The 26,831-nt window shown below is 40.5% G+C and overlaps 1 protein-coding gene across 5 annotated transcripts in view; it reads right to left on the bottom strand.

The window, feature by feature from the left end:
* Positions 1-26,831, bottom strand: part of ABCC4 (ATP binding cassette subfamily C member 4 (PEL blood group)) — a 211,379-nt gene that overhangs the window by 50,320 nt on the left and 134,228 nt on the right. For all 5 annotated transcript variants that reach the window (XM_082602459.1, XM_082602461.1, XM_082602460.1 and 2 more), the window contains one exon: positions 19,258-19,337. In XM_082602459.1, coding sequence (XP_082458585.1) covers positions 19,258-19,337 — 80 coding nt within the window. The remainder of the gene's footprint in view (positions 1-19,257; positions 19,338-26,831) is intronic.

Genomic DNA, 26,831 nt, shown 5'->3' on the forward strand with positions numbered 1-26,831 from the left:
AATATTTATTTGTTTGTTTATTTATTTATTTTTGGCTGCGTTGAGTCCTTGTTGCTGTGCACGGGCTTTCTCTAGTTGCGGCGAGCAGGGGCTACTCTTCGTTACAGTGCGCAGGCTTCTCACTGCAGTGGCTTCTCTTGTTGAGGAACACAGGCTCTAGGTGCTCGCTCGGGCTTCAGTAGTTGTGGCTCACAGGCTCAGTAGTTGCGGCTCGTGGGCTTTAAAGCGCAGGCTCAGTAGTTGTGGTGCACGGGCTTAGTTGTTCTGCAGCATGTGGGATCTTCCCGGGCCAGGACTCGGACCTGTGTCCCGTGCACTGGCAGGTGGATTCTTAACCATTGTGCCACCAGGGAAGTCTGACAAACACTATTAATCTAAGCAAAAACTGGGATATACCAACAACATGAAAGGATGGTGATGGGAATTAAATGACATACTATATATAAAGTGCTTACCAGTTCATATAGAACAAATATAAATTCTAACTCCCTTAATTGTGTTCTAGATTCAAGGAGCCAGGAGAGAAGGGATGGTGTATTAATAGATTTATGGACCCAAAGAATCTTAAGAATCTCATGAGGTTGGACCCTGTTAGACAGTTCATTCTAATGACTGGAACAGCTTAGTACTAACCAAGGACATATCGGAGCAGGTGCTATTTTTCCTAGGTGTGGTAATGATGTCACCTGTACCAAAGTGACTGTGGCTTTTCTCTGGCCACAGAGAAAACTTGAATGTGAGGTCTATTCTGTTTGCAGACACACTTTTAAAATAATATGAACAATAAACCTCATCCATACTACAATTTCTGTCCCCTCTGTATTTTCTTCCCATTTCTAGGCCTTCCAAAGATTGATAATCTTAGGGGAATGGAGGCAAGTCACCATTTTTTGAGATGTTTCCTTTCTAGATCCCTTTTTTATTTCAAACTTTGCTTCTTATTAGTGGAAATTTACTGCTCTGAAATTGCTGGGCATTTCTTGGATACTATGGAGAAAAAATGGTAGACCTCTGAAGCACCAAAGCAAACCTGATTAAGAAGTATATTCCAAACAGAAGATCAATTTGACATTTTCTCTTTCATGCACCATGAATTGGTGAGTTGATATCAATGAAAGTACAAAAGCTACATTTTGTAAACTAGTGAATCCCAGGAAATTTAACTGTGTCCACCTTAGGTCACCCTTCTTGGTGGAAGGGAGCAGCATTGTTAGGATGTCAGGATGACTCAGGCAGAGGACACTGTCGCCACCACCTGTGGAAGGGAAGTCTAGTGAGCACCTCTCATCCTCAGAAATGATGCTGTCCTGTGAGCAGCTCTTTCTGACAAACCACACTATAAGCTAAATGAATTGTTAATCGAGTATAGAAAAACAGTAAAGGAAAAAAAAATAATAATGCTTTCTGGAAAATGTTAATGGTTTTGTTTAAAAACCTCCCCATTCAAAAAATGTGAAAACTAAGATAACTGCTGTATTGCTAGTGCCCATGGCAAATTTCTTCGTAATACTGAAGAAATTCCACAAAATTCTCTAGATCTGGTTGACAACCAAATAAATGGTGGTTATTACCGCACCCTCCAAGTTACCAATAATGGATGACATTTCATGAGGCTTGCCATGGGTCCCACCTCTCTAGTATTTCACAAGCATTACTAATTTCATTCTCATATCACATCTGAGTAGGAGAGATTATCCTTTCTGTTTACAAAGCTCAGAGAGGTTTGGGAGTTTGCTCAAAGTCAGAGAATTTACTCATTTTGTTCCTAAGCCTGTTCTTTTCATTTCTGCTTGATACAGTATCCCATATACAGATAAAATTCATAATAAAAAATTAAGATCTAAATATATGCCCCTTTTATAATTTTCCCCATTTATTTGCATTCTCTCCCATGCAGGGACCAGTTCTAGTTTCCTAGCTAATTAGAGCCTGATCAGCTCATAGAGCACACTGATCATTAAAAGGTCTTAAAAATGACTGCTCATAGAACACACTAACATGTTTTAATAATTACTGTTTAAATTTTTTTTTTAAGTTTCATAAGAAAGCATAAAATACAACATGACTTAATTTTAATAAATACATAAAACCCAAGAATACAAACATGAGGCTAAGGATTTTATAAGTTCAATGTATACACTTGGATTAAAGTTTCCCCAGGAAGTCTCTAAGTCTAGAATTAACACTATATTATAATATGGCAGACTTTAACATATTCCTTTCACAAGCACAGTGTGAAATATGAGGGGCTGTTTGCCTGTTTGGCATTTAAAGTCCAAATTGCTTACAGTCCTGTAGGAATTCCTAGGTATCTCTACCCACATGTCACTTTAAACTTAATTCCATGGGATTCTGTTCCTGCTAGTCTCTGTGAAGCTTGTGCCAAAGAACATGTTCTCTATAAACACCAGTAACAATGTATCCTTCTTACTTTATGCAAACAAATATGCCATCCATACTTGTGGGTCACTCCATTCTTATGTGAACTCTCTCACTCACTCTTGCATTGGGCACAATGTGAAATATGTATTTAATCATAAAATCACTTAATAAGTAGACAGGACTTTTATTATCTGTTTACAGGATTAAAAATAAAATCAGGATCATTAAGATTGTTAACACCCCAAGAGAATTTCAAATCTTTGAATTTTGCTGTCAGTCAGACTCTTAAGAATTATATACCAGGGCTTGCCTGGTGGCGCTGTGGTTGAGAGTCCGCCTGCCGATGCAGGGGACACGGGTTCGTGCCCCGGTCCGGGAAGATCCCACATGCCGCGGAGCAGCTGGGCCCGTGAGCCATGGCCGCTGAGACTGCGCGTCCGGAGCCTGTGCTCCACAACGGGAGAGGCCACAGCAGTGAGAGGCCCGCATACTGCAAAAAAAAAAAAAAAAAAAAAGAAAGAAAAAAAGAATTATATTCCAAGTTGTGATAAGTACAAATCGTCCAGATTGCCTTAAACTATTACTGATTTTTGCAGAAGATATGACTCAAGTGCAATAAACAGAGCAAGATTCACTCCTTGGCAAGAAAATACAGCAAGATTTTCTTCTGATTTAGGGAGATAAGAAAATAATGCCCAGTTTTTGATCAGTAAGCTGTTTATTGATGTGGGTGTAGGAAAGATTCTTCTACCTATTTATTCTGGAAACATATGAGATTTAAAAAAAAGCCTTTCAGTGAAATGACTATCTCATCAATTGTGCTGCTAGCTAACACAAGATTCTTGTAGAGGCAGTAAAATCCTGAACGCCTACATGAAGCTCTCTAAGTATTAAGAAATAAAATGTAATTTCTCGGACTTCCCTGGTGGTCCAGGGGTTACGAATCTGCCTTCCAAGGCGAGGGACGTGGGTTCAACCTCTTGTCCGGGAACTGAGATCTCACATGCCGTGGGGCAACTAAGCCCGCAAGCTCTGGAGCCCGGGCGCCATGACTAAAGAGAAGCTCACATGCAACAACGAAGAGCCCACGTGCTGCAACGAAGAGTTGACACAGCCAAATAAAGACATAAATAAATAGTTTTTAAAAACACAAAGCAATATAATGTAATTTCTATGAAACAATACTCCTTACCCTTCAATCACAGGATAAATAGACACAAAGGGAAAAATAGGGAAAGCTCTTCAGTGCAAGCTCCTAAACTTAATACTAACCCTAGAGTTAATATTGAGTCTGCAGGTGTAAGGTGATATGGTACCTTGCATGCCTAAGGGAGTCTACAGATCAGCTCTGGTTCCAGACCCCTCCTTTATCACATTTCTTTTGACCTCACCCAACCCAATTAACTCTTTTATATAAGAAAATGATAAAAAGTGGTGTATCTTATCTCTATGATGAGATCCATACACATCCTAATATTAATAAAGCTTTTCTAAACCTATCCTTCCCTTAGGATTCACTAACCATGCTTTTCATCCCTCAGTTGACTGCCTTAGATCTTTTCAGATCCACACTAGCTGTGGAACCTGCGTAATCCTTCAGGTAGACCTTAATCCTGAGTCACAGTTAACTCCACTAAAGAGTGAATGGTGGGGTTTGGTTTACAGTTTCTTAACCAACACAAGAGAAATGATTAGGGAAACAGAATGCACTTCTCCCTTCCTTTGTGTTCAGCAAATCTCAGTGATCAATAGCTTCCTTACTAACCTTTTTCAGTCTTTGAGCTTATTATGAAATTCAAGACTATAGTCCATCTATTTCCTATGTCTGAAAAGCACAGCTTAGAAATAACACCAAATAAAAGTGGAAATAAAATGTTGAGCAATGTACCCCATGTAAAAACTAACCAAAAGAAAGCTGGAGTATCTATCTAACATGAAGTTAGGAAGGATTCCTAGAAATAAAGGAAAACATTTCATAAGAATATAGGGTCAATTTTATCTAAAAGATATTTGAAAAAATCCAAACGTACATAATCCTAATAACACAGCTCACTAATGTATAAAGCAAAATCTGACAGAACTCAGTAGAAATAGACAATGCCATACCCATAGTGGGAGATTGAAACCCACCCATCTCAAAGACTGATAGAAAAATCAGATAAAAATCAACGGAGATATAAAAGATTTTTAAAATGTCACCAATATATTTGACCTAATTAGGAACTATACAACACGGCAGTCAGTGATTACATAAGACATTCTTTTCAACTGCATATATCCTATACTATAAAGCAAGTATCAACAAACTTCAAGGGACAGAAATTGTACAGAATATATTCTGACCTAAGCAGATTTAACAAGAAATCAATAACAAAAAGGTAACTAGTATATCACTAAATATTTGGAAGTTCAATAATACATTTGAAGGTATCATCTAATTCAAAATTACAATAAAATTACAAAGAATTTTGGCATAAAAGAAAATGAATATCTACAAATATTAAAATTTGAAGGCTGCAGCTAAGGTGCTTAGAGGTAAATTTATAACTTTAAACATTTTTTTAAAGGCCACAGAGAATACATGGGAAATCTCTGAATCTTCCCCTTAATTTCACTGTGAACTAAAAACTGCTGTAACAAAAAAAAAGTCTTATTTAAAAAAACAAAAAGAAAGTATAAAAGTCAAGGGTCGGGCTTCCCTGGTGGCGCAGTGGTTGAGAGTATGCCTGCCAATGCAGGGGACACGGGTTCGTGCCCCGGTCCGGGAAGATCCCACATGCCGTGGAGCGGCTGGGCGCATGAGCCGTGGCCGCTGAGCCTGCGCGTCCGGAGCCTGTGCTCCGCAGCGGGAGAGGCCACAACAGTGAGAGGCCCGCGTACCGCAAAAAAAAAAAAAAAAAAAAAGGTGGCTGGGGAGGATTACCATTAACGTGAATTAAAAGAGAATAACACAAGAGATATCACAGGCACTAAAGACGGGATATAATGAGCATTGTGTTCATAAACTTAAAAATACAATGCAAGCAACAAATTTCTTGAAAAGCCACATACAAAGACTGACATAATATGAAACAGAAGATCTGAATACTTCCATATCAATTTAAGAATCTGACTCCATAATATGAAAATTTCCCACCAAAAAAAAGACTTTAGGTCTATAGAGCTTCACAAGTAGATAGTGAAAAAAGTTTTACCAAATTCTTCCAGGGAACTTGACTCTAGCATTATCATGATATAAAAACCACACAAACACATTAAAAGAAAAAAAATTACAATTCAAACTGTCTTAGGAACACTAAACAACATACCAATAAACTGAATCTAACAACATAAAAAAAGTAGTATTTCACAATCAAACTTGGCTAGGCAAGTCAGAAATCCACAGGGCCAGCTGTTACAAATGATAGGCTGGAACTCTTGGGCAGGAGCCAATGCTGTTATCCACAGGCAGAACTTCTTTCTATTCAGGGAAGCCTTAACTCTTAAGTCCTTTCAACAGACTGAATCAGGCCCACCATCTAAGACAGCATTCCTTACTTAAAGTCAACTGATTATGTACTTTAATCATATTTATAAAATATCTGCACAGTAACACCTAGACTACTTTGTGACTGAATAACTGGAATGCAGCCTGGTCAAATTGACACATAAAACTGACCATGGGAGTGCCCTGGTTGCCTAGTGGTTAGGATTCCAGGCTTTCACTGCCCTGGCCCGGGCTCAATCCCTGGCGGGGGAATTGAGATCCCACAAGCCGCAAGGTGTAGCTAAAAAAAAAGAAAAAGACCATAACAAAAATATCCATTTCCCATGTCTTTTTATGAGGACTGCATAACTCTGATACCAAAACCTGGCAAAACATTTAAAGAAAAGCAAATTATGAACCAAGATGCCTCATGAACAACAGATACAAATATTCTGGACAAAATATTAACAAATTGCATACAATGATACGTAAAAAATATATATATGGTACACATTAGGACCAAGTGGAGTTTATTCCAGGAATATAAGGTTAATTTAACCTGCAAATATCAATCGGTATACTATATCACATTAAAAGATTAATGGTGAATAATAATTATCTGAAGAAATGTAGAAAAATATTGGTCAAATTTTAACACCTATCCTTGATTTTAAAAACAGTAAAAATTCTCAGGAATTTAGGAATTAAAGGAAACATTCAATCTACCTAAAAAGTTGCAGTTAACATCAATCTTGATGGAAAAATATTAAAAGATTTTATCTTAAGAGTACAAGAATGTATTATCACCTTTTTTCAACATTGTACTCAATCCTCTAGCCACAGCAAGGAAATACAACTAATAAATATTGGAAATGAAGAAGTAAAATTGTTAATATTCACAGCTAACATGATTGTGGATATAGAAAATTCTACAAGATTAAAAAAGAAAAACCATGCCCAGGAAATGCAAAGTGGATTCACAAATAAATCAATTGTATTTCTATACACCAGCAACAAGCAATTGGAAAGTGATATTAAAAACAATCCCATAAATGCAATCAAAAGACATCAAATATTTAGGAATGAATTTAACCAAAAGATTATAAGATTTCTGTAACAACTACCAAACACTTCTAAAATTCAACATGACCTAAATGAGTAGAGAGATGTACCACATACATAATTGACAGATTCAATAGTGTTAAACTCAGACACTCCTCAAATGGATCTATAGCTAAAAGAAAATATTAATCAAAATTCCAACAGGGTTTCATTGAAAACAAATTAAAAGGCTTCTAAAATTTATACAGAAAAGTAAATTATCTAGAATGATCAAAACAATCTTAAAGAAGTACAAAGTTAGAGATCTTAAACCAGAGGATTTCAAGTCTCACTGAAACGAACAGTAACTAAGACTGCAGTACTGGTACAAGGATAAACAGATCAATCGAACAAAATAAAGTGCACAAACTCAGACTTGCTCACATACAGTCAGATGATTTTTAATCAAGGTGCCAATTCAATCCATAAAAGTCTTTTAAACAAATGTGGCTAGAATAACTGGAAAAAATAGTCAGTAAGCATGCATGAAAAAGAGCTCAATATCATTAATCATCAGGAAAATGCAAATTGACACCACAATGAGAGTAGTCATGCACAGAAAGACTTGAATCACAAAGACTGATAATACTAAGTGCTGCAAAAATTGCTAAGGTGTAGAACAACCAGAACTCCCATGTATTGCTGGCGGGTGTGTAAAATGGTGCAACTATCTTGAAAAACTTTATGGTAATTTTTTTTAAGTTAACAAACGCCTACCTTATGACCCAACAATTCCACTTGTACATGGAGCTTGTATCATTCCTGTAAAATAGAGCTGAGAAGAATGATAACTTGTGTCCGTATGAACACTTCTCCAAGAAGGTTCATTGCTAAAAGCTATGAACACCACAAATATCCATCAACTGGAGAATGGGTAAATAAATTGTGGTATCTTCATATAATGGAATGACTCAGAAAGTAAAAAGAAAAGAACCACTGAAACAAGTAGCAACATGGATGCATCTTGAAAATCTTGAAAACACGTTAAGCAAAACAAGGCATCACAGCAAAACCTGTACTATGTTGATTCCATTTATATACGGAGCCCAAGAACAGGAAAACTGATTTATGTCGACAGAAATCTCAGATAACTGCGGGGGTGTGGAAACTGACTGCAAAGGGGCAAGAGAGACTTTCTGAGGTCATGGGAATGCTCTACATTTTGTTCTGTGTGGTAATCAAAGGGATGTAAACAGTTATCAAAATTCATTAACCAAAAAAATGAAAAATTGCTTGTTTCATCGTACATAAAGTATACCTCAAAAAATCAATAAATACATTTAAAAAAATAAATTAAAAGACGGTGAAGTAGTCAGGACTTGGTGCTTTCACTGTTTGGGTATGGGTTCGATCCCTGGTGGGGGAACTAAGATGCTGCAAGCCCCACAGAGCAGCCAAATCATAAAACAAAACAAAACAAAGAGACAAACAACAACAAGAAGAAAAAGAAAAACACAGCAACGACGGCCATCGTGACACCAGAATCCAATTCCCGTACCTTAGGTTATGCTCAGGCACGTGTTGGCAATGTGTAAAACACACAATCATGATTTATGTGTTGATTGCCTTGGGTGCACTGGGAAAAGAAGGCTGGGGGACACATGTGGGAGATAACGGTAACCAGCAGGGTGCCTGAGCCCCATCTGACGTATCTCCTACAGGATGCTGCCCTTAGCTTCAATGCTAGAGCTGTCCTATCTGCTTCCTAACTGGATGCAGATAACAATCAGGGAAAACTAAATTAAAAAACCCAGAGAAAGAGCTGCAAGAAACAAAACTCACAAGCAGAGACCAACCACGAGACAAATAGATTATAATTAATCACGTTCCACATCAGATTGAAGACCTATATCCATGCATAAAATAGCAAGGACAAGGTTTTCCTAAAAATGAAGGTTCTCCAGCTCACCCGTTCTTCTTAATTTTATCAAGAAAATACATTGGTAGATAGAATTGAAGAAATATACTCAAGAAGAGCATATAGAGACTCTAAAGGTCCTCAACATGAGTAAATGTTTTCCCATTTTCCTCTCCTTAGGAAGAACAGTCCATTTGATCATTCCTAAAGATACAAGATGGTGGGGAGAGAAAGCACTGTGAATGGCCACTATAGTTTTGTAATGGACATCGTCCAATAATGCTACAATGTAAAGTTCTATGCTCTGAATACCACCACAAGGCTTGATAAAAATGGGGTCCTTATTTTTTTTTCTTTAGGTCTTAATTAGCTTCTTGTTAAACTATAAACGTTATCATTGGACCACACATGCTGGGACAGACAAAATGGAACACTTGGTTGCCAGCCTAGGAAGGTCCCCACTGATTAACTGTCACCAGGCTGATGCTGACAGTGCTGATTTCTAAGTGTGCTAACTATCAAGCTGGAAAAACCCACCCGCCGTCTGATCTTTCATTAAAAAGAAAGGTAAACGGAGCATATGAGTGGGCTTGTGTGAAGCCTATCACCTTAATCTCTGAAACCCGAGGGTCAAGTGTTTGTAAATATTTCCAGTAACCAATATCATCAATTCTCCTTTCTATTAAAAAGGAAACCCACTTTAACTTGGCAGTGTGCGTGAATCTTTATCTCTGGGACTAGCATTTTCAGGGAATATCCCATCCCTGCAAATTCCAAACTAAAACGCTTCTGTTGATTTTAAAAGCGGGAAAATGCTGTGATTCAGTTAAAATGGATGAGTTTACTTTTAAAGAGTCCAAAAAACAGAGATCTTTCAAACAGGGCAAGGCAGCCTAACTAACAATCTCCTTTGTCCAATGGGGATTTGAGGGAGGGGCTGGGGAAAGGGTCAACACACCACAGAAATCTCAAAATGACAAAGTCATTGTTCAGTGAAAGAGGCTGGAATGCTTTCTACACACTTTCCCTGACATCTCTACACAATGAAATGCAAGGGTCAGTGGTACTGAGACAAGCAAAGGCAGTTCCACTCTTTGCTTCTATAAAAGCAAGTGACCCAACCCTATTATGCCCTGGTCTCAGGCTTGCTTTGTTCTCAATATCCAGATGCAGCAGCTTGTTCTTTTGCACTCCCCCCTCTGGAAAGAAATGACTGCGTACACCTCCTCCACATTTTCTTTTTCTTGGGCATTTTCACTTCATAAAGCTGCAGTCAATGTGTTTTGTGTGTGGTGAGGAGGGAATGACACGTTCCATGGTGGTCCCCGCCACTGCCAGCATTGGTGGCTCAAGTAGCCTCAGGATTAGCCCTTTGTGTCCATGAAAGGATATGAAAAGTCAGTTGTTTAAGCTCAGCCAAGCTGCTGTGTTTTGTTTTGTTTTGTTTTGGGGTGGATTAGGGGTGTGTGAGGAGGAAAGGTTTTGCAATTCAGTTTTCCTCAATAAATTACATCATTTTGCTGTATGCAAGTTTGCATGCTCAGAGCAGTTCCCAAATTTTATTGATTAATATGCCTAAATCCAACCTTCTCAATCTTACTGGTCATTGTCACTCACTCATTTTTCTACTGGAAGACTTCTTGAAAGTGGACATTTTAATGGAAAGAATTCTGGAATAATTGTGACTTACTCATTGTTATCAGGGATCTTGAAGTTTCCGAGATTGTATGGAAATATTTAGTACTCAATGGTCTATTTAGAAAACAACTGTTTCCCCCACCCCCGTAAGTCTACATTGGAAAGTGTCCATTAAATTCTTCAGGATTACAAACCTAGAATCTTTGTGGCACACACTCATGTGGTGATATAGATGGATCTGGAAACTGTCTGTAACAATTACTTTATTGTAACATAATGCTGCTATTGGACTGTTTTTCCTAATGAAAAATATATGTGTTATTTCAAAAATAACTAGTCATTATTTAGCGCTTAACATGTAGTTAGAATTTTATTGACTTCATTATGTCTTCCCAACAAACTTTATGAAGTTGGTAATATTTTCTCTATTTTACAGAGAAGGAAAGTGTAGCTTTGTGGGAGAGGGGGAGAGAGCTAGGACTCAAGCTTGGAAAGGGAGACTGTGGGGCTCCCCACTCCAGCACTCCTTAAAGCAACTGATGTCACAGATGATTATCCCTTAACATATAAGCAGTATATAATACGATAGCACAATCACACCACTAAAACATCAAGGTTTTCCTAGAGAACAAAGAACACTGGAAAAAACCATGTTCAGGGCTCTTACATCCTCAGGTAGAATCACACTAAATATACCACATCAACTGGCTTTTTTAAAATGTTGACTTCCTTCTTCCTTTGGAATGATGAACAGCTCCAATTTGGCCAATAACTATAAATTCAACTGGACAGGCAACATATCCGGTAGCTACAAGAGCCAAACTAATGGTGTACAAACTTGTAATTCCCCTGTTAGGATATGGGGCTAATAATGCCATCACCTGAGGGGATGGACTGTCCTGCAGTGTGGAAGCCCTATTAAGAATCCAGGGTTTTCATTAGAAACACAAGGCATTGCTACTTGGATGTCCCAAAGATAAACATGGACAAGTCAGTGTCTTTTCCTGTCTTCCCTAGGTTGGCAAAATCCTATCCTTCTGGTGGTCTCTTCTTCCTCTCTGTAGCCTTCCATCCAACACTCCAAACCAAATTCCTGTGCTTGAGACACAAGTTACCCTGTGATCTGTCCCACTGGGCCTCTCCATCTTTATCTCCTTCGATGACTGACCCCCAAGCTTCACAGTCCAGCTATTTACAGTATGCTGGCCCCCGCCTACATCCTGCACTCTCCTGGGCCCCCTGCCATTTGTGCATCCTCCATCTCTACCTGAGGTTCAGGTATCAATGGGAAGCCATCCCCAGTCTCTCCAGGCAGGGTTACAGAAGATGCCCCCTTAACTGCTACAATCTGAATAGTTAGTCAATTCTAGAATAATACAAAATCTTAATGTTTTGGTAGAATTTAACAGCACAAATAGGTATCATGTCAAGAGTTTCTCTTGTGTAAATCACATCTGTAGTGCATCATCTACAATTTCTAAAACACTTCTGAAACTCTCAGCACAGAATTCTCCTATATTTCTCCAATTCATCCCTCCCCCCCGACTCATCTGTTGTCTCATCGACACCTTTTTTATTTAAGTGACGTCTTTATTAATTCCTTCCAAAGTATCCAACTTGCCAGACAAACAACTCTTCCATTTGGAATCCAGAGATTTACAGTTAAGATGATACAACAAGGGCAAGTAGCATGAACAAGTTTAGGAAGAGTCACAACGGATTTACAAGAAAGATAACAAGGCTGAGGACTGGAGCAGAGAGTGCAGGCACCCCGGAGGCAGCCACCAGAAGCATATTTTACAGAGGAAATGGAGAGATGATGTGACGCAGGACGAGGTGAAAATGAAGAAATGGATTAACCGAAAAAGAGCAGTTGCTGAATCTGCTGTCCCATCTAGAGGTAATCAGCCTCCTGTGACAGGGTCTCTTCTTTTCTGTAAGGTATGGACATTGTTTTATTGCAGAATAGAGTGGTCAAGAAAAGCTTCATTAATGTGGAAGAGAGACTTTTTCTGGTCCTTAAAAACTGAAGCATTGATAGGGTCCATTTGAGAATGGGCTAAAGATGTGCAAACGCAAACACACACACACACACACACACACACACAGACAAACCAGCAGATCAACAGCCAGTCCATCAGACATGTAGACTTTCTTTCTAGGAACTGTAGGGAGATTAGATTTAAGGACTAGGAAATTTTAATCTTACTCTCTAGGCCTGGGCTCCTTCATAACGTAAATCACTGGCAAAGAAAGAGAAACAAATCTATTTAGATGTGTATTCCAAGATGGTACTGCACCGTGGGAAAAGGGTATGAGTCCTGCTCCAGTGTCAGGGGTGCTCCACGGCCAGTCTCTGAGGATCCTGGAATCCGATGATCCCTTCAAGGGTCTCACCCTTTTATGATATATTAGTGTGCATTTCAGTGAAAAAGCAAACTTAACTTCTGAAATAAGCAATTATTTGGGCATTTGAAGCAAAAATAATAAAGGTATCTGATCTCAGAGGATCGTGGGCAGGTTAAACTATGCAACACAGTATTCATAAGGAAAAGACAGAAGAAACAAAGATATAATACAAAGCAGGTGTTTTGGATAATTACAAAACATTAAATGAATTACCTGAGATTTCATTTGAGGGAACGAGAAAGAATTAGATGAGAAAAAGTATATGGAACAAACACTTTAGAATGAAAATGATCAACCATATTTCAAGGTTTATCAAATATACCCAAGGATGAGCAGAATCATCAAAAATGAGTTTGTGGGACTTCCCTGGTGGTCCAGTGGGTAAGACTCTGCGCTCCCAATGCAGGGGGCCTGGGTTCAATCCCCGGTCAGGGAACTAGATCCCGCATGCATGCCGCAATTAAGAGTTCACATGCCCCAACTAAGAGTCTGCATGCCGCAGCAAAGATCCCGCGTGCCACAACTAAGATCCGGAGCAGCCTAAATTAACAAATAAATTAATTAATTAAAAAAAATGAGTTTGAACACACTTGGCACTACCTACATCCTTTAAAACAAAACAGAACTGAAAAACCCCCTTCAAGGCCCTTGCCAACACCAGTCTCAGCTGGTGACAGACAGAAAAGATTGTTGCCTGTTGGGAACTAGGCTTCCAGCAGCCCCTCCTGCCCCACCATCCACAGAGGCCTTTTCTTCTCATCTGGGATCAAAGGTCGCTTTCTAGAAGCCACGCCCACCTCCTGGACCAGGCTCCCTCACTACCTCCAGCCCCACACCCAGTCTGCCTTCCAGGACTTGCGCCAGGGCGCTGCCACAGTTAGGATTCCAAAGGCGGCAAGGGGTGGATCTCTGTGTGTCTCCCTCCCCTTGGGGGCCTGGAGGGGAGGATTCCTGCCTGACTCACCCCTGCACTTCAGGGCGTCAACGCTAATCCCTGTTTGTGGAGGGGAAGGAGCAACAGAGGAAAATATTACCCACCACACACCCCCAACCCCCAAACTAAACACCCAACCAGCAACTCCTCCGCAGACCCTAAGTTCCAGATGGGCCTCTCTCTGGTTTTACTCAAACTCCTTCCAAGAGTAGCCTGCCTTCCCTTCAGCTTCCTCCACGCCTCCTCCATTCTCAGCAATCGGGCCCCTCCCATCTGAAACCTGCTTCTTAGGTCACCAGAAGCCTCCTGATTTCTAAATCAACCGACAACTTTCCAGGGACTTACCTTCTCCTTTGCACTTAACAGACTTGTCCTTCCTCGGTCCCCCAACCTATTTCCTCCTCTCTTCCTTGTGTGTCTCTTCTGCTTCCCTCCTCTCTCTGCTTTCTCTCTGAATATAAAGGCTTCCGTAAGGATCTCTGCTCCCGAAATGCTTCTCTCTCTCTCTGGGCAATCTTATCCATTTTTACAGATTCAGCTTTTACCTGCTCAGTGAAGAATACACAGGTGCCATACTCATCCCAGGTCTCTCTTTCAAACACCAGACTCTTACTTCCAATTAAGTACAGGATGCTTCCACCTGGAGGTCCAAAAATGTCAAGGAAGATCTGGGTGTGGAAATCAGAACTGTCTCATACTAAAGCCTTATCCAGTCTCCTATCCAGTATACTCCTGTTGTAACTTACCACACAGCACAGTACTTGCTGACTTTCGATCTGTCTCTCCCAGGAGAGTGTGCCTCAAGGAAGACGGGAATTAGATTTCATTCAACTCCACATCCCCAAGCCCTGCATGGTGCCTAGCACACGCGACACACTCAAATGAATGCTTGTCCAATGAACGAAGACAAAGGCTTTACCTTTTTCATCCCCACATCCCTAGCACATAACAGAAGCCTGATAAAAGACTGCTGCAAACAATCCAAAAATGAAGACATGTTGTAGGAAAGAGAAATACTGAACGAATTACAAATCCACACATCACAAATATGCAGTGGAAATAATTCGTTTGAGAGAAACTTCAAGATTTTCCATTATATTTCTAGGTGCAAATACATTCACAAAACAATACAACTGCCCATCAAATATTACAAATTTACTGTATTATTAAAATGATAATTAAGAATTAATTTAATCCTTAATAAATTTGCTGTATTATTAAAATTTACTGTATTATTAAAATGAGCATTAAGAATTAATTTAATCCTTAATAAAATTAAATTTTAAATTTAAATACTACTGAAACATAAATATTATGTATGTATGGTACCTTATTAATTAAATCACTGATTTAAGAAAGTGAGAGGCTATATTTATGTTGCTGGTATTCATGCTATGGCATTAGTATGTCAAGTCATACACTTAAGAATGTGAATTTTAAGTGACCACATTTTGTTTGTTTGTTTGTTTATGTTTATTCAAATACATTATGTTTTGAAGGCCAAAGTCCTATTCAAAGAATTCTCCCTCATTGATTTCTCACATACAAGGTTTATATGGTCTTTATACTTTGTATTTCAATCCCTATTTTCATAAAGATATTTAGTTTTCATGAGTGAAGAACCATGTTCGGGATTGATAGATGACTTGGTTTTTAAAACACTGTTAATACTCAAAGCTGTTATGATTTTTGAAAAAGCAAACAAACAACATGTGTCTGAACAACACTTTAATAAGCCAGATGTACACTGCCAGCCACTGGCTAACTTATCTGATAAGCCCAAGGCAACCCTGAGATAACCTGCAGACTGTTGTTATTTTGTATAAATTATTTATTTCCTATGATATATTAAAAAAAACTTCCCTCATTTCTCACCTATCCTTCCAAAATGCCTCGTCAGTCAAAAATTGGTCTCTCTTCATTCACTCGTGTTCCATGCCTGTGTCAGCTCAGGTTCCCAAATCCCACATATTAACCCCACTGTTCCTCTGGAATTCTCACTGGAATGTTGCACAATAGTAAATTACACTCATTTCAAAATGAGCTGTGTCACTGTTTCCCATCAGCATGGACATGAATCACTAAATGAAACCAAAAACAAAACAAAAAGCAAACAAAACCCCACAAATGTTCACACAAATACAAATCATTTGTTGAAGTCCAAGGGACAAAGTTAAGTAAATACCTTCCATGTGGCCAGCAAACCTGCTCACATTTTATACAGAATTTTCTCATCTCAGTCACTGTGTTAGTGGAATAATAAAATCTGACTTCTGACTTCCTTCATGGGAGTATACCCCCTCCCCCATTAGGAGGGCTCTCAGTTCCCTTTCTTCAATTCATCAGCATCAGACTTAACTGGAGACACAATTGTGTTCTAGGCCAATGGTCCATATTTCTGAACTCTTACTTACAAAACCAACAAAATTATCATTGTCTTTCTTACAGATAAAGTAATGAAACATGCATGCTATGGATTAAAAAATTACCATGGGTAAGTGTAATTACATTATTTCTGTATCTGTTTGATTTTAATTCTCCTGAAAAGTATTATCACATGCTCATCTTCAGTAAGAAACAAACATTAAACATGTCAGTGTTGGTTTTAATACTCTGAAAAGTGGAAAGATATCTAAGCTTTGAATTTTGATTTGCATTCTATTTGTTACTATAAATCCTGCCAAGTTCTTTCTGGCTCAAGAATAAGAGATGACATGTAGATCAGGAAGGACCACAAGATCAAACCAAGGTTAACTTCTTGATATGGAATTTCCCCACCCTTTCTAAAGTCAGCTGTTGGGTTTAGAAGGACTCATGTTCTGTGAACTTCCCTGAGCAGAGGAAGACCTGCTTAGTCATTAGGATTCTGACCCTAAGAATCAGATGAGAGACATTAAAACCCAGGGTCTCCTGATGTCAGCGGCCCGTTTTGCTAATGACATTAAAATCAAAGGCACACAAGAAATTTTCTATCTCAGTTCTGAAAGGGGATGACAAAACTCTTCAGAGAAGCTGATGGGCCAGACAAGAGACCTAAAAGTCACTTCCATTTCAGATTCCTAAGCACTTGAGAGGGTGTTCCTGTTAACAAAGAAAATATTCAGGATACCTTTTATCCTGACTTTTTAAATTAGAGGATTGAGTCCAAGTGGATAAAATTTCCTTAAAAAAAATTAACTCCTTAAAAAAAAAATAGATCCACCTCTTAAGCAAAGCCATAAGGTGAGTCAAGCTGATTGTCATTTTGACCTTCCTTTGCTTGAATTCGGGAGCCTACTTAGAAATGTAAGGAGCAACCCTCTTCATTCGGTTCAGCTCAGCTAGCAGAGCTAATAGGCTTCTAATTAATTTCCAGAAGATTGCTGTTATAACTAACAGGTTTTAAACATTTGGTTGATTGGGGAAAATGAATTGAATATAATGTATTTGATTTGGAAAATTAGTTTTCATTCTATGTGCTTACCATAATAGTGTTTATTTTAAGTTTACATGATTCCATTAAGAGTCCCAGATCACCACTGGGTTCTTTTCATCTTTACAGTGTCCTATCCAAATTCAAAAAAAGAGAAAAAAAAAAATCAATTTACATTTTGATTTTTGTTGGCCTTTCTTTGAGGGCAGGTCAACTTCATTTTTTGTGGCTTTAATAAAAATCTTTGCTTGCTAATATAGCAACAGGTCCAAATACTTCAAAATGATCCCAGGGATACCTCGTCAAAACCCCACTTTTTTTTTGAATGCAAATCCTCTGGAGAAAGGCTTCTGCACACAAAGATGAACCAGTTACTGCTATTAAGTTTCACCTGATTCCTCCTGACAACCATTTAAACAATGAATGTTGGGAAATGTCTCTCAAAGAATCAACAGCAATGGCAGGGATCAGGGCTTTTATATTTAACTAATACTATCTTTTAAAGGAGAAAATGCTTCTTCCTGAAGGGATTATGGGAACCTTCTTAAAGACACCTGCAAACAAAACAAGTGACAACAGATCTTTATCATAATTGATAACTGACTCATCCTTTACACAAAAACTCCTTTCTTGGAAGACAATAATATTGAGATTTACTATTGCAATTAGATTCAAGAAATCAGCTAATTGGAACTACTGGTATTTATGTTTCACCAAGATTAAGTCAGACCCTTGTCCCTCAGGTTAAAAAGAAGAACAGTAAGACTCTGCCTCTAAATCACAGCTTACTTCACATTGGTAAACAGTGGAGGCCTCTGCCCATAGGCTACATTCATTGGCACATTTCTTTGTGACTAACAGGAACGGCTAGAATAATCTCAGGACTATTACTGATATTTCTGACACAGTTAATTTTCCAAATTAAGTATTTGTGGCTCCTTTTATAAAAATGGCTCCAGGAGAGACCCTAAGTTTTGACTTAAACAGCACTTGAGCATTGAAATAAAAAATGGGGGGATGGGGAGTATCAGCATCAAGCCATAATTGCACACCCTAACTGCAGCGTTTCTCCTTCCTGATCTTAAAATGGGTTCACGTTCACTGGCACTTAGGGAAAGTGAAAAGGCTTCAGACTTAGGAAGTATCAATATTAGCAGCAGCAGCTGGGATTTTAGAAAATGTACACCTTTTGATAAATGTTTTTGATGTCCAAAACACTGGGAAATGAAAAAGAAAGTCCCCTCAGCCTGAATCACTTAAAAGTAGACAGAATTAAACAACAGAAAAAAACATCCCAAACGCACAATACTAAATGAGATTAGAGCTCAGATGACCTAACATCATTCTTTAGAATTTCCAAGTCCACAGACAAAACAAAGGCTGTGGAGAAGGTATTTCTGTGGGATTGAAGGTTTGTTTTTTTAAAGACACCTTAAGACAGAGCAATCAATGTGTTAAAAGAAAAGCTGTCTACAAAAACAAAAAAAAAAACATTTTCTGAGATGACTTTGATCCCTTACTCAAATTATTGGCTTAAAGGTACTTGCTTTTAAAGGCTTTGTATCTTCCATAACCGGTCTCTATTGTCCTTGTTAAAGTATAATTTTCACCTTATTATTACTGATCTTTTCTTTGTAAGTAACCACACCTGGCTTTATACACAATAAAAAAAACGGTGCAGTAAATATCTGTCCTTTGTGGTAAGCCCATAATTTAGTTAATCTAGGCTACCGTGAGAGGTGACTCTGTGAAATGTGCTCACAGTAAAGGGAATCCACGCCAGATACCTGAACGGCAGCGGGAGAACCACTTACCAAGCATGTCGCTGCTTCGAACCAACCTTGACCGTGACTGTGTAGCCACTCCTACAGCAGGTGTCACTCATGTTAACTCAGCCTCCCGACCACAACCACACCTTTCTCTTACAAACGTGGCCTTTTACTTAATTAAGATAACACCGTCAGGCTGAAAGGCCCATCTCAGCCCCTGTGAAAAGGCCTGGAAAAACAGGCACTTTGCTTTGCACTGTGAGAACTCTGACATGACTGTCACGTTACCTGGATGAAATCAAGAAATGTCAGGGGCAGCAAGTCATCCATATGCCCAATGTCTTTGGAGAAACGATTCAAAATTCTTCCTGCAAGAACAGGATATGAGAAATTACTCATTTCCCCAGACAGGCCCTTTAAGAGAAACAATTCACGAACAAATCAAAACAATATTTTAAATGCATATGTATTTAATATATTATAGATTCATAAGAAATAAGCCAATGTCAGTGGTAAAGAAAAAAATAGACGTTACCTAAAGAGATATTAAAATACCAATGGCAGTGAGCAGGCAGTTGAAATTTTTGGCCCTTATTTTTTAACGGGGTGGTGGGGGGAGAAGCGGGTCTTGTGGAAGTATCAGGAAGGGTTGGTGGATTTTAGAATGTTTCGTCCTTTTACATCCATCCTATTTAAGACTTCAAGTGCTAGAGGCGGTAAACAATTTAAAATTCATAGATTACTCCTAATTGTTACACTAACTTTGATTTATCAGAATTAATTTTGCTAAGTGATACTTTAAAAAAAAAGAAAACTAATTACAACCTCTCTGCAGTTTTTTAAACCCCAGGATGGTGCATAGCACCTTACATTTTGGGCAATTTGGGATTCTTCCAATTTCCAAGTTGTGCGTTTACTACCAGGGTAATAAGTTGTTGTTTTCAGAGGCCCACCAAGTGTGAAGAACACACGACTCATGCTTAAGCATCCAAGAGGACCAGAGGGATGGAAGCAGGAAAACAAATATTACTTGTTAACTAAAAGATCATTTCTTATTGCTTTTATTTCCCCTCTCAAAGTTCACCAAAACAGTATACTCTGAAGGCTGCAGGACTGGAAGGTGAGAACTAATTTGTAATAAATACCTGGTCTTTTTAATGATTACATTCAAAGGCACTGAAGTAACAACACACGCAGGCATGTACACAGCCTACTCTGGTGTAGCAACTCTTGAGAAATGTGTTTATCTAGGCCCCTGAACTTCTTTCATAATTGAGGCTCCAGGAAGCCAGCCTGCAGGTGAGATGTGGGACCTCTAGGTGCTCTTCCTGACCTCTGTCAGAGGTGACTTTCTCCCGAGGCCCTCCACACCAAGCCGCAGCTGGACACTGAATGAGCAGAGGCTGGGCGCTGGGTTTCCGCTGCCGGGATGAGCCAGCTCTGCTGTCCTCCACGGGGCGCCTGGCTCACCGGAAGCACAGGGTGCACCCAAGCCGGGGGCTGCAGACATTGGAGGCTTTCGCCCTTGGCCAGGCCAGGCCGTTCGTTACAGGCTGGGCCTCAATTCTCCTGTCTCAGGCTTAGGAAATACAGACTCCAGAAACCGTCTTTTAGTGACACGTTTGGAGGACCAGGGTCAAATTTTCAGAGCCTCTAGGAATGCTTGCTTTAGAAGGTGATTCTCAGGATTAAATGGGCTCGTGCAGGTGAAAGAACCCAGTCACAATGCCCGGTGAGTTCACAGGTGCTCAACCACCAAGGTGAGATAATGACTATTCCCCCAGGTTCTGCAGCATCATGTCACCTCGGAAAGTCTACCAGACACTGTAGGAATGTCCACCTGTTAAAATGCACTTGCTGATTCAGGAATGTTGGGGGGAGCTAGAGAGTCTGCATTTCTTCCCAGCAGTCAGGTGACCCCCCTTTCTGCTATTTCCCAGATCACGCTTCGAGGGGCAAGAAGATGGGAATCATTTAATCAATTTTGCTTTAGGAACATTAAAATCAGATGTGCAATTTCCCCACATATTCTTATGCATATTGTGGCCCATTTAGTTTTTTTTTTTTTTTTTTTTAACGTTGAGCCTTCTTTTAATTTATTTATTTTTATTTTTGGCTGTGTTGGGTCTTCGTTTCTGTGCAAGGGCTTTCTCTAGTTGTGGCAAGCGGGGGCCACTCTTCATCGCGGCGCGCGGGCCTCTCACTGTCGCGGCCTCTCTTGTGGCGGAGCACTGGCTCCAGACGCACAGGCTCAGTAGTTGTGGCTCACGGGCCTAGTTGCTCCGCGGCATGTGGGATGTGGGATCTTCCCAAACCAGGGCTCGAACCCGTGTCCCCTACATTAGCAGGCAGATTCTCAACCACTGCGCCACCAGGGAAGCCCCATTTAGTTTTTTTTTTACCTTCTCAAAACAGCAATGCCCAAATAAGGAATATACACGTCAAAAAATGTTAAAGACATAGTTTAAATTCTTGTGACTTCTTCAATGGAAAAATACAACTTTTTAACGTAGGCAGAATTTGGAAACAAGTACAATTTGTCTTAGAAAGTTTTAAAAGAGATACATTGGCTACTCAGGGATGAACAGTATGTGTCAACCACCCCTTTACCATTCACCGGATGTGGGAGTCCTAAGGTATGAGCGACCCAGGGTTGGCAAAGAGTAGAAAATACAAGCAAAGCAAAAACAATGAGAAAAACCTGTCTCCCCTCATAGCAACTACAGAAACTGAACAGAATGTCAGAGATCATCAAAAAACTAAACTCTTATTCACCAGTGAGCTAGGTATAGAAAATGTGAGATCAAAAAGTTCAATAGTTACTACTACTTCTTCTTTTTATTTATTTATTTTTTTTGGCAGGGGGGTTGCTGCCTTGGGTCTTCATGTCTGCACGCGGGCTTTCTCTAGTTGGGGTGAGCGGGGGCTACTCTTCGTTGTGATGCGTGGGCTTCTCTTTGCAGTGGCTTCTCTTTTTGCGGAGCACAGCCTCTAGGTGCGCGGGATTCAGTACTTGCAGCACGCGGGCTCAGTAGTTGTGGCGCATGGGCTTAGTTGCTCCACGGCATGTGGAATCTTCCCAAACCAGGGATCGAACCCATGTCTCCTGCATTGGCAGGTGGATTCTTAACCACTGCTCCACCAGGGAAGTCCTCCACAGTTATTTCTTTGCACTAAGAAATATTAAGAGAACGAATGCTGTTTGCAGACTATTTCACCTGGCTCTGAAATAGACTGTTGTAACCAGAGCTGGGATGCCAAGTTCATGGCCTCATAGTACTAAACTTTTCTCAAAAGTCTCCAAATGAAATCCTGATGATGAATTCACTTCACACACATGTCATGACTCTTCACTCAAATGACACGTGGCCCCTGCTGGAGTATCTCCAGGGAGGCAGAGGGAAGTGCAGTTCACGTGAACATGGGGGAACCCAATGCATTTTCACACTGTTCTGTTAGGGCTTTCTTACATTAAACCCAATCTTGCCTTCCTGGAACATCCAAGCTGTGCTGCTTCTTCTGCCCTTATTACCACACAAAGTGAACCTAATTTCTCTTGATATGACAGCCTTTCAAATACTTGAATGAAGTGAATCATATCCTTTCCAGCAACTACTCCTTGGTGCCTCAGTGATCCCTCATAAGGCTCGGTGTCCTATCTTGGCCCCTGCCTCTTGTCCAGACTCAGATGGACAGTCTCGGTTAATGCCTTGTGCCCAGTATTAAAATCAATACCCCGGGTACTGCATGATTACCTTAGGGTAAAGTGGTATCACCACCTCTCCCATCTTGCATATCCAATCACAGAGCCAACAATCACGATAAATCCTGGTGGCCAGGTCACATTTTAGATGTGGGTATAATGAATATCCACATCACCCCCATCTGTACTGCACAGGAAGATACAGGGGACCAACGAGCAGTACGTATAAACAACTCTAAGAGTGTACCTCTTCTGACCCAGAAATTCCATTTCTAGGAACATGTACCCAGGAGTTAATGAGTGCATCAAAGATATTCAATGTGGCACACTTGGCAAGTCAGAAGTAGAAAACAACCTGAACAAGTCTGAAACAAGTCTATAATGTATTATGTGCAATTTTAATTTTTTCTCTCCCCAGGGGAAGCCAACTCACTGACTAGCCACCTAGTCATTCCGATATCCCCCCCACCAAGCAATACAAGGCCAGGAGAGAAGCCAGGAAAGTAGACCAGCCTCGCCATACCCAGCAAAGATCAGAGGCAAAGTGGCTTTGGGCACAAGCCCTGTGACAATGGCCCCAGCTCCCATGAGGACCCCAGTTCCCAGCTTCAGTTACAGGAAACTCAGCATCGTTCGAGCTCCAGGAGATGCCCATTTCCTTTCGATCAAGGTCTCCTTATCGGAACTAACTTGTGTAGATTCTGCCCCTAGCAAAACCCAAAAGCCTAGACTAGAACAAGCACCACATGTCCAACAAGAGACTTGCTTTCTAAAATTAGTGGGGGGAATTGTACAGTTAAATTTTCAAATTACTAATTACCCTTTTAAGTAACAAAACTAACCTTTTTTATTTCGACCATTAATAGTTAAACTGTTTTTAAACATGGCAATAGCCTTTGGGGCTGCTTAAGGCTACTGAAGTTGCACTCCAACCTCCACCCAACTACTTTTTAAAAAAAATATTTTTATAATACTGTGCTTTCAGCTGATACATTATGCTACTGTCCAGAGCTTGCCATCAACTTCCATTTTTCCTTTTAGAGCTGAGGACTGAGGAGACCCTACATCCAGGTAGAGCCATAAAGAAGACTCCACACACTCTCAGCAAAGACCTAAGTGATTCTCATGTTTAAAGGCATAGATTTTCTGACACTGTTTGGTGAGGGACTGTTTCAGCGAGCTTCCAGATTCCACCTGGGGTCTGGGTATATTCTCAGAACATATCATAGTATAATCTATTTAGTGGTTTGACTACTTTTCATGTATATTAGTCTTGAGTTTACATCTAGATTATACACCCTTTGTAAACACAGACCGCAGTTCTCACACAATCTATAACAAAATGCAAAGTGCTGGGCAAGGCAGAAGGTGGGGTTTACTAATAAAACACCACAAAGGCACTGGCTTTCCAACCTTCTTTTTTAAAATAGGAACCCTTCTGTGCAGACACACTCTTACACAAAAACCTAAAACAACTCTATGAAATGAATTATTTCAAAAGGGGCTCATCCTGAAGGGAGATATATAGTAAGACCTGGAACCCCCTTAGTGACCATCTGGTACATGTCAATCGGGGGCACAGCTGGGAAGATTAATTCTGATCACTACGGAGTCCACCAGCACTCTAGTCGTGTTCAATTTATAAACACATGGGTGAATGTTCCAGGACCTTGAAGGCTCCCGTGCATCCAAGTGAAGTTTGATCACAAAGACCACAAGACTCAGAAAACAATGCTTCTAAGCTATAATCTGTATGAAAATCTCCAAGGCACCTGGATTAAAATGTAACTTCTCAAGAGCTCTGTCTGGGTGAGGTATGAGATTCCTGATTTCTAAGAACTCCCGGGGTAATGTTGATGCTGGCTGGTGAAAGGACCACACTTTGAGTAACAAGGAACAACCTGAACATTTCTGATGATGTTCTATCTCAAGAACCTTTCATCTGGTTTTATCAACATGTATAATTATGTCCCCTTTATTTATTTATTTTGGCCAAGTGGCTCACCAGGGATTGAACCCGGGCCCTGGGCAATGAAATCGCAGAGCCCTAACTACTGGATTGACAGGGAATTCTCACGGCCCCTTTAAATTCCATTCTTTGCTTCCAGAAGCTAATAACCACTTGTCTCCATTTTAGTCACAGAAATTGAATTATAATATAGACATTATTAAGGCAGGAGTTTTACCCGTTTCTTTCACGGCTGTTACCCCAGTGCCTGGACCAATGCCTCACATATAGAGGGTGCTTGAGCATATTCTGTATGAATCTATACAACGAAGCTTTCTATAAATAAATGGTTTGTTTCCAAATCTCAATATCTATTGATATTTCATGCACTCTCTTCTGCTGGGTGTTGTTTTCCAACCTGGGGAAATGCATGGGGAAATACGAAGTGTCTGGTTCGGCACAGTCACACCAGCAAAGGCCATTAACAACTCCTGGGCAATAAAAATAGAATCTGGGTCATAAAACCAAGTCCAACCTTTTTTCTTTTCCTTTGTGCTTCATCAAGTTTCACTTGCTCACACACTGCCTCGTGCAGAGTGCCGGCCCTGCACCCGGCCCTTCAGACCAGAGGCCCTGGTGTGCAATGGCTGCGCCGACACCCCAGCTTGGCGGCCCGCGTGCAGAGACGCTGGGCCAGGCACCGTGATCCAAGATGCTGGTGGCACAGAGCGAAGACGGGGCCATGGCAGCAGTGGGTGACACCAGACAGTGTCACTGACTTGCGGGTTTAGGCAGGGTCAGGCTAATGGGTTCTCGTGGAGGAAACACAGCCTGAGCACTAAGAAGGAGGCCAGAGGATGGACTGACGGAGAGTGGAGTTTGTCCGGGTGGGAAGACAAATATTTGCCGAGTTGGAGAGCTAAGATAGGAGAGAAGCTGTGTGTGAACGGGCGTGGAGCAGAGTGTAGTGTTAAGGGGCCTCTGCTGAAAATTCCCTACAGTCAGAAGGAGGTCTGACTTCTCTTGTCAAAGCCATGGCTGTGAGGAGGAAGTCCGGAGGAGGGGGCCTGGTGGAGTGAGCATGCATCTTACACATCCGACCCAGGCCAGAGAGAGTCCGAGAGCTCCCAGCCGACAGCCCAGGACCAGTTCTGTCTTGGTCTCTGTGCCCACAGGCAAAGCCTGCACAGATTCACCAGGCTGCCTGTGCTACACACCAGAGATGTGGTGGGGGTTTTTTCTTGTGGTCGCTCTGCTTGGTTTCTAGAACAGCACCAACACCACCAAGGAAGTGCCAGAAACTATGTACGCATCATCTCAAAACTATGAGCGAGACGTTGTCCCCATTTTACAGAAGAGGCAGCTTAAGCTTAGAGGCAGGAGGAAATTAATCCAATGACACTCGGCTGTAAAGCAGCCAGGTTGGGGACTTGCACCCAGGGTTACAGAGATGAAGAAAATTCACGTCATCCCATCTATGACACAGAGCTATTTTACTGGACACATCTGAAAACTCTATTAAAAATGTACTAATAAGGATGAGGCAATAAAATCATAGGTAGGGCTGGTGTTAAGCTGGTATGAACGGTGATTGTCAAACTGGCCTCTGACAGCCCAGCCCCTTCTGATTGGCTAATGTTGAATCCATTAGCATCCACAGCATCCACTGGATGCTGAATGCTTTGAGTATTAGAAGAGTTAGCAGAGTTCCAGGAATTCGCTCTTGGCTAACCATAATTAAAGCAAAACATTTAAAGTAACCCCACCTCAAAATTAAATTATACAAGTTATTGAAGATGGAATGAATAGATAGATTGACAAGTGAACAAATGACTGAAAAAGAATGAGGACAGAAGCAAAGTCCAGGGCTTGAGAGCCACCTCATTCCAGGCCTTACCCTGTCCTGTGACACAGGGCAAGTCACATCACTCACTGCTAAGTTTGGAAAGGGACTGACCTTGAAGGAGTGGATACACCCCACAAATTGACACAGAAAACCATGCTGCTGCATCCGCCATGATATTTTACATCTCCTAAGCATTGGCGGGGGAAAGGGGTCGGGAAGCTAGACCAGGCTAGTTCCTTCACCGCTGGATCTTGTGCATATGTCATGCAGGAGTCTGGCTCACAGCTCATATAAGAATGGACAGCAACAGGCAGAAAAATCTCTAAGACAGAGGCTCTGAAACACTGCGGGTTGGATGAAACCTA

This window comes from Mesoplodon mirus (genome assembly GCF_964341445.2).
Source record: "Mesoplodon mirus genome assembly, chromosome: 17".
NCBI lineage: Eukaryota > Metazoa > Chordata > Mammalia > Artiodactyla > Ziphiidae > Mesoplodon > Mesoplodon mirus.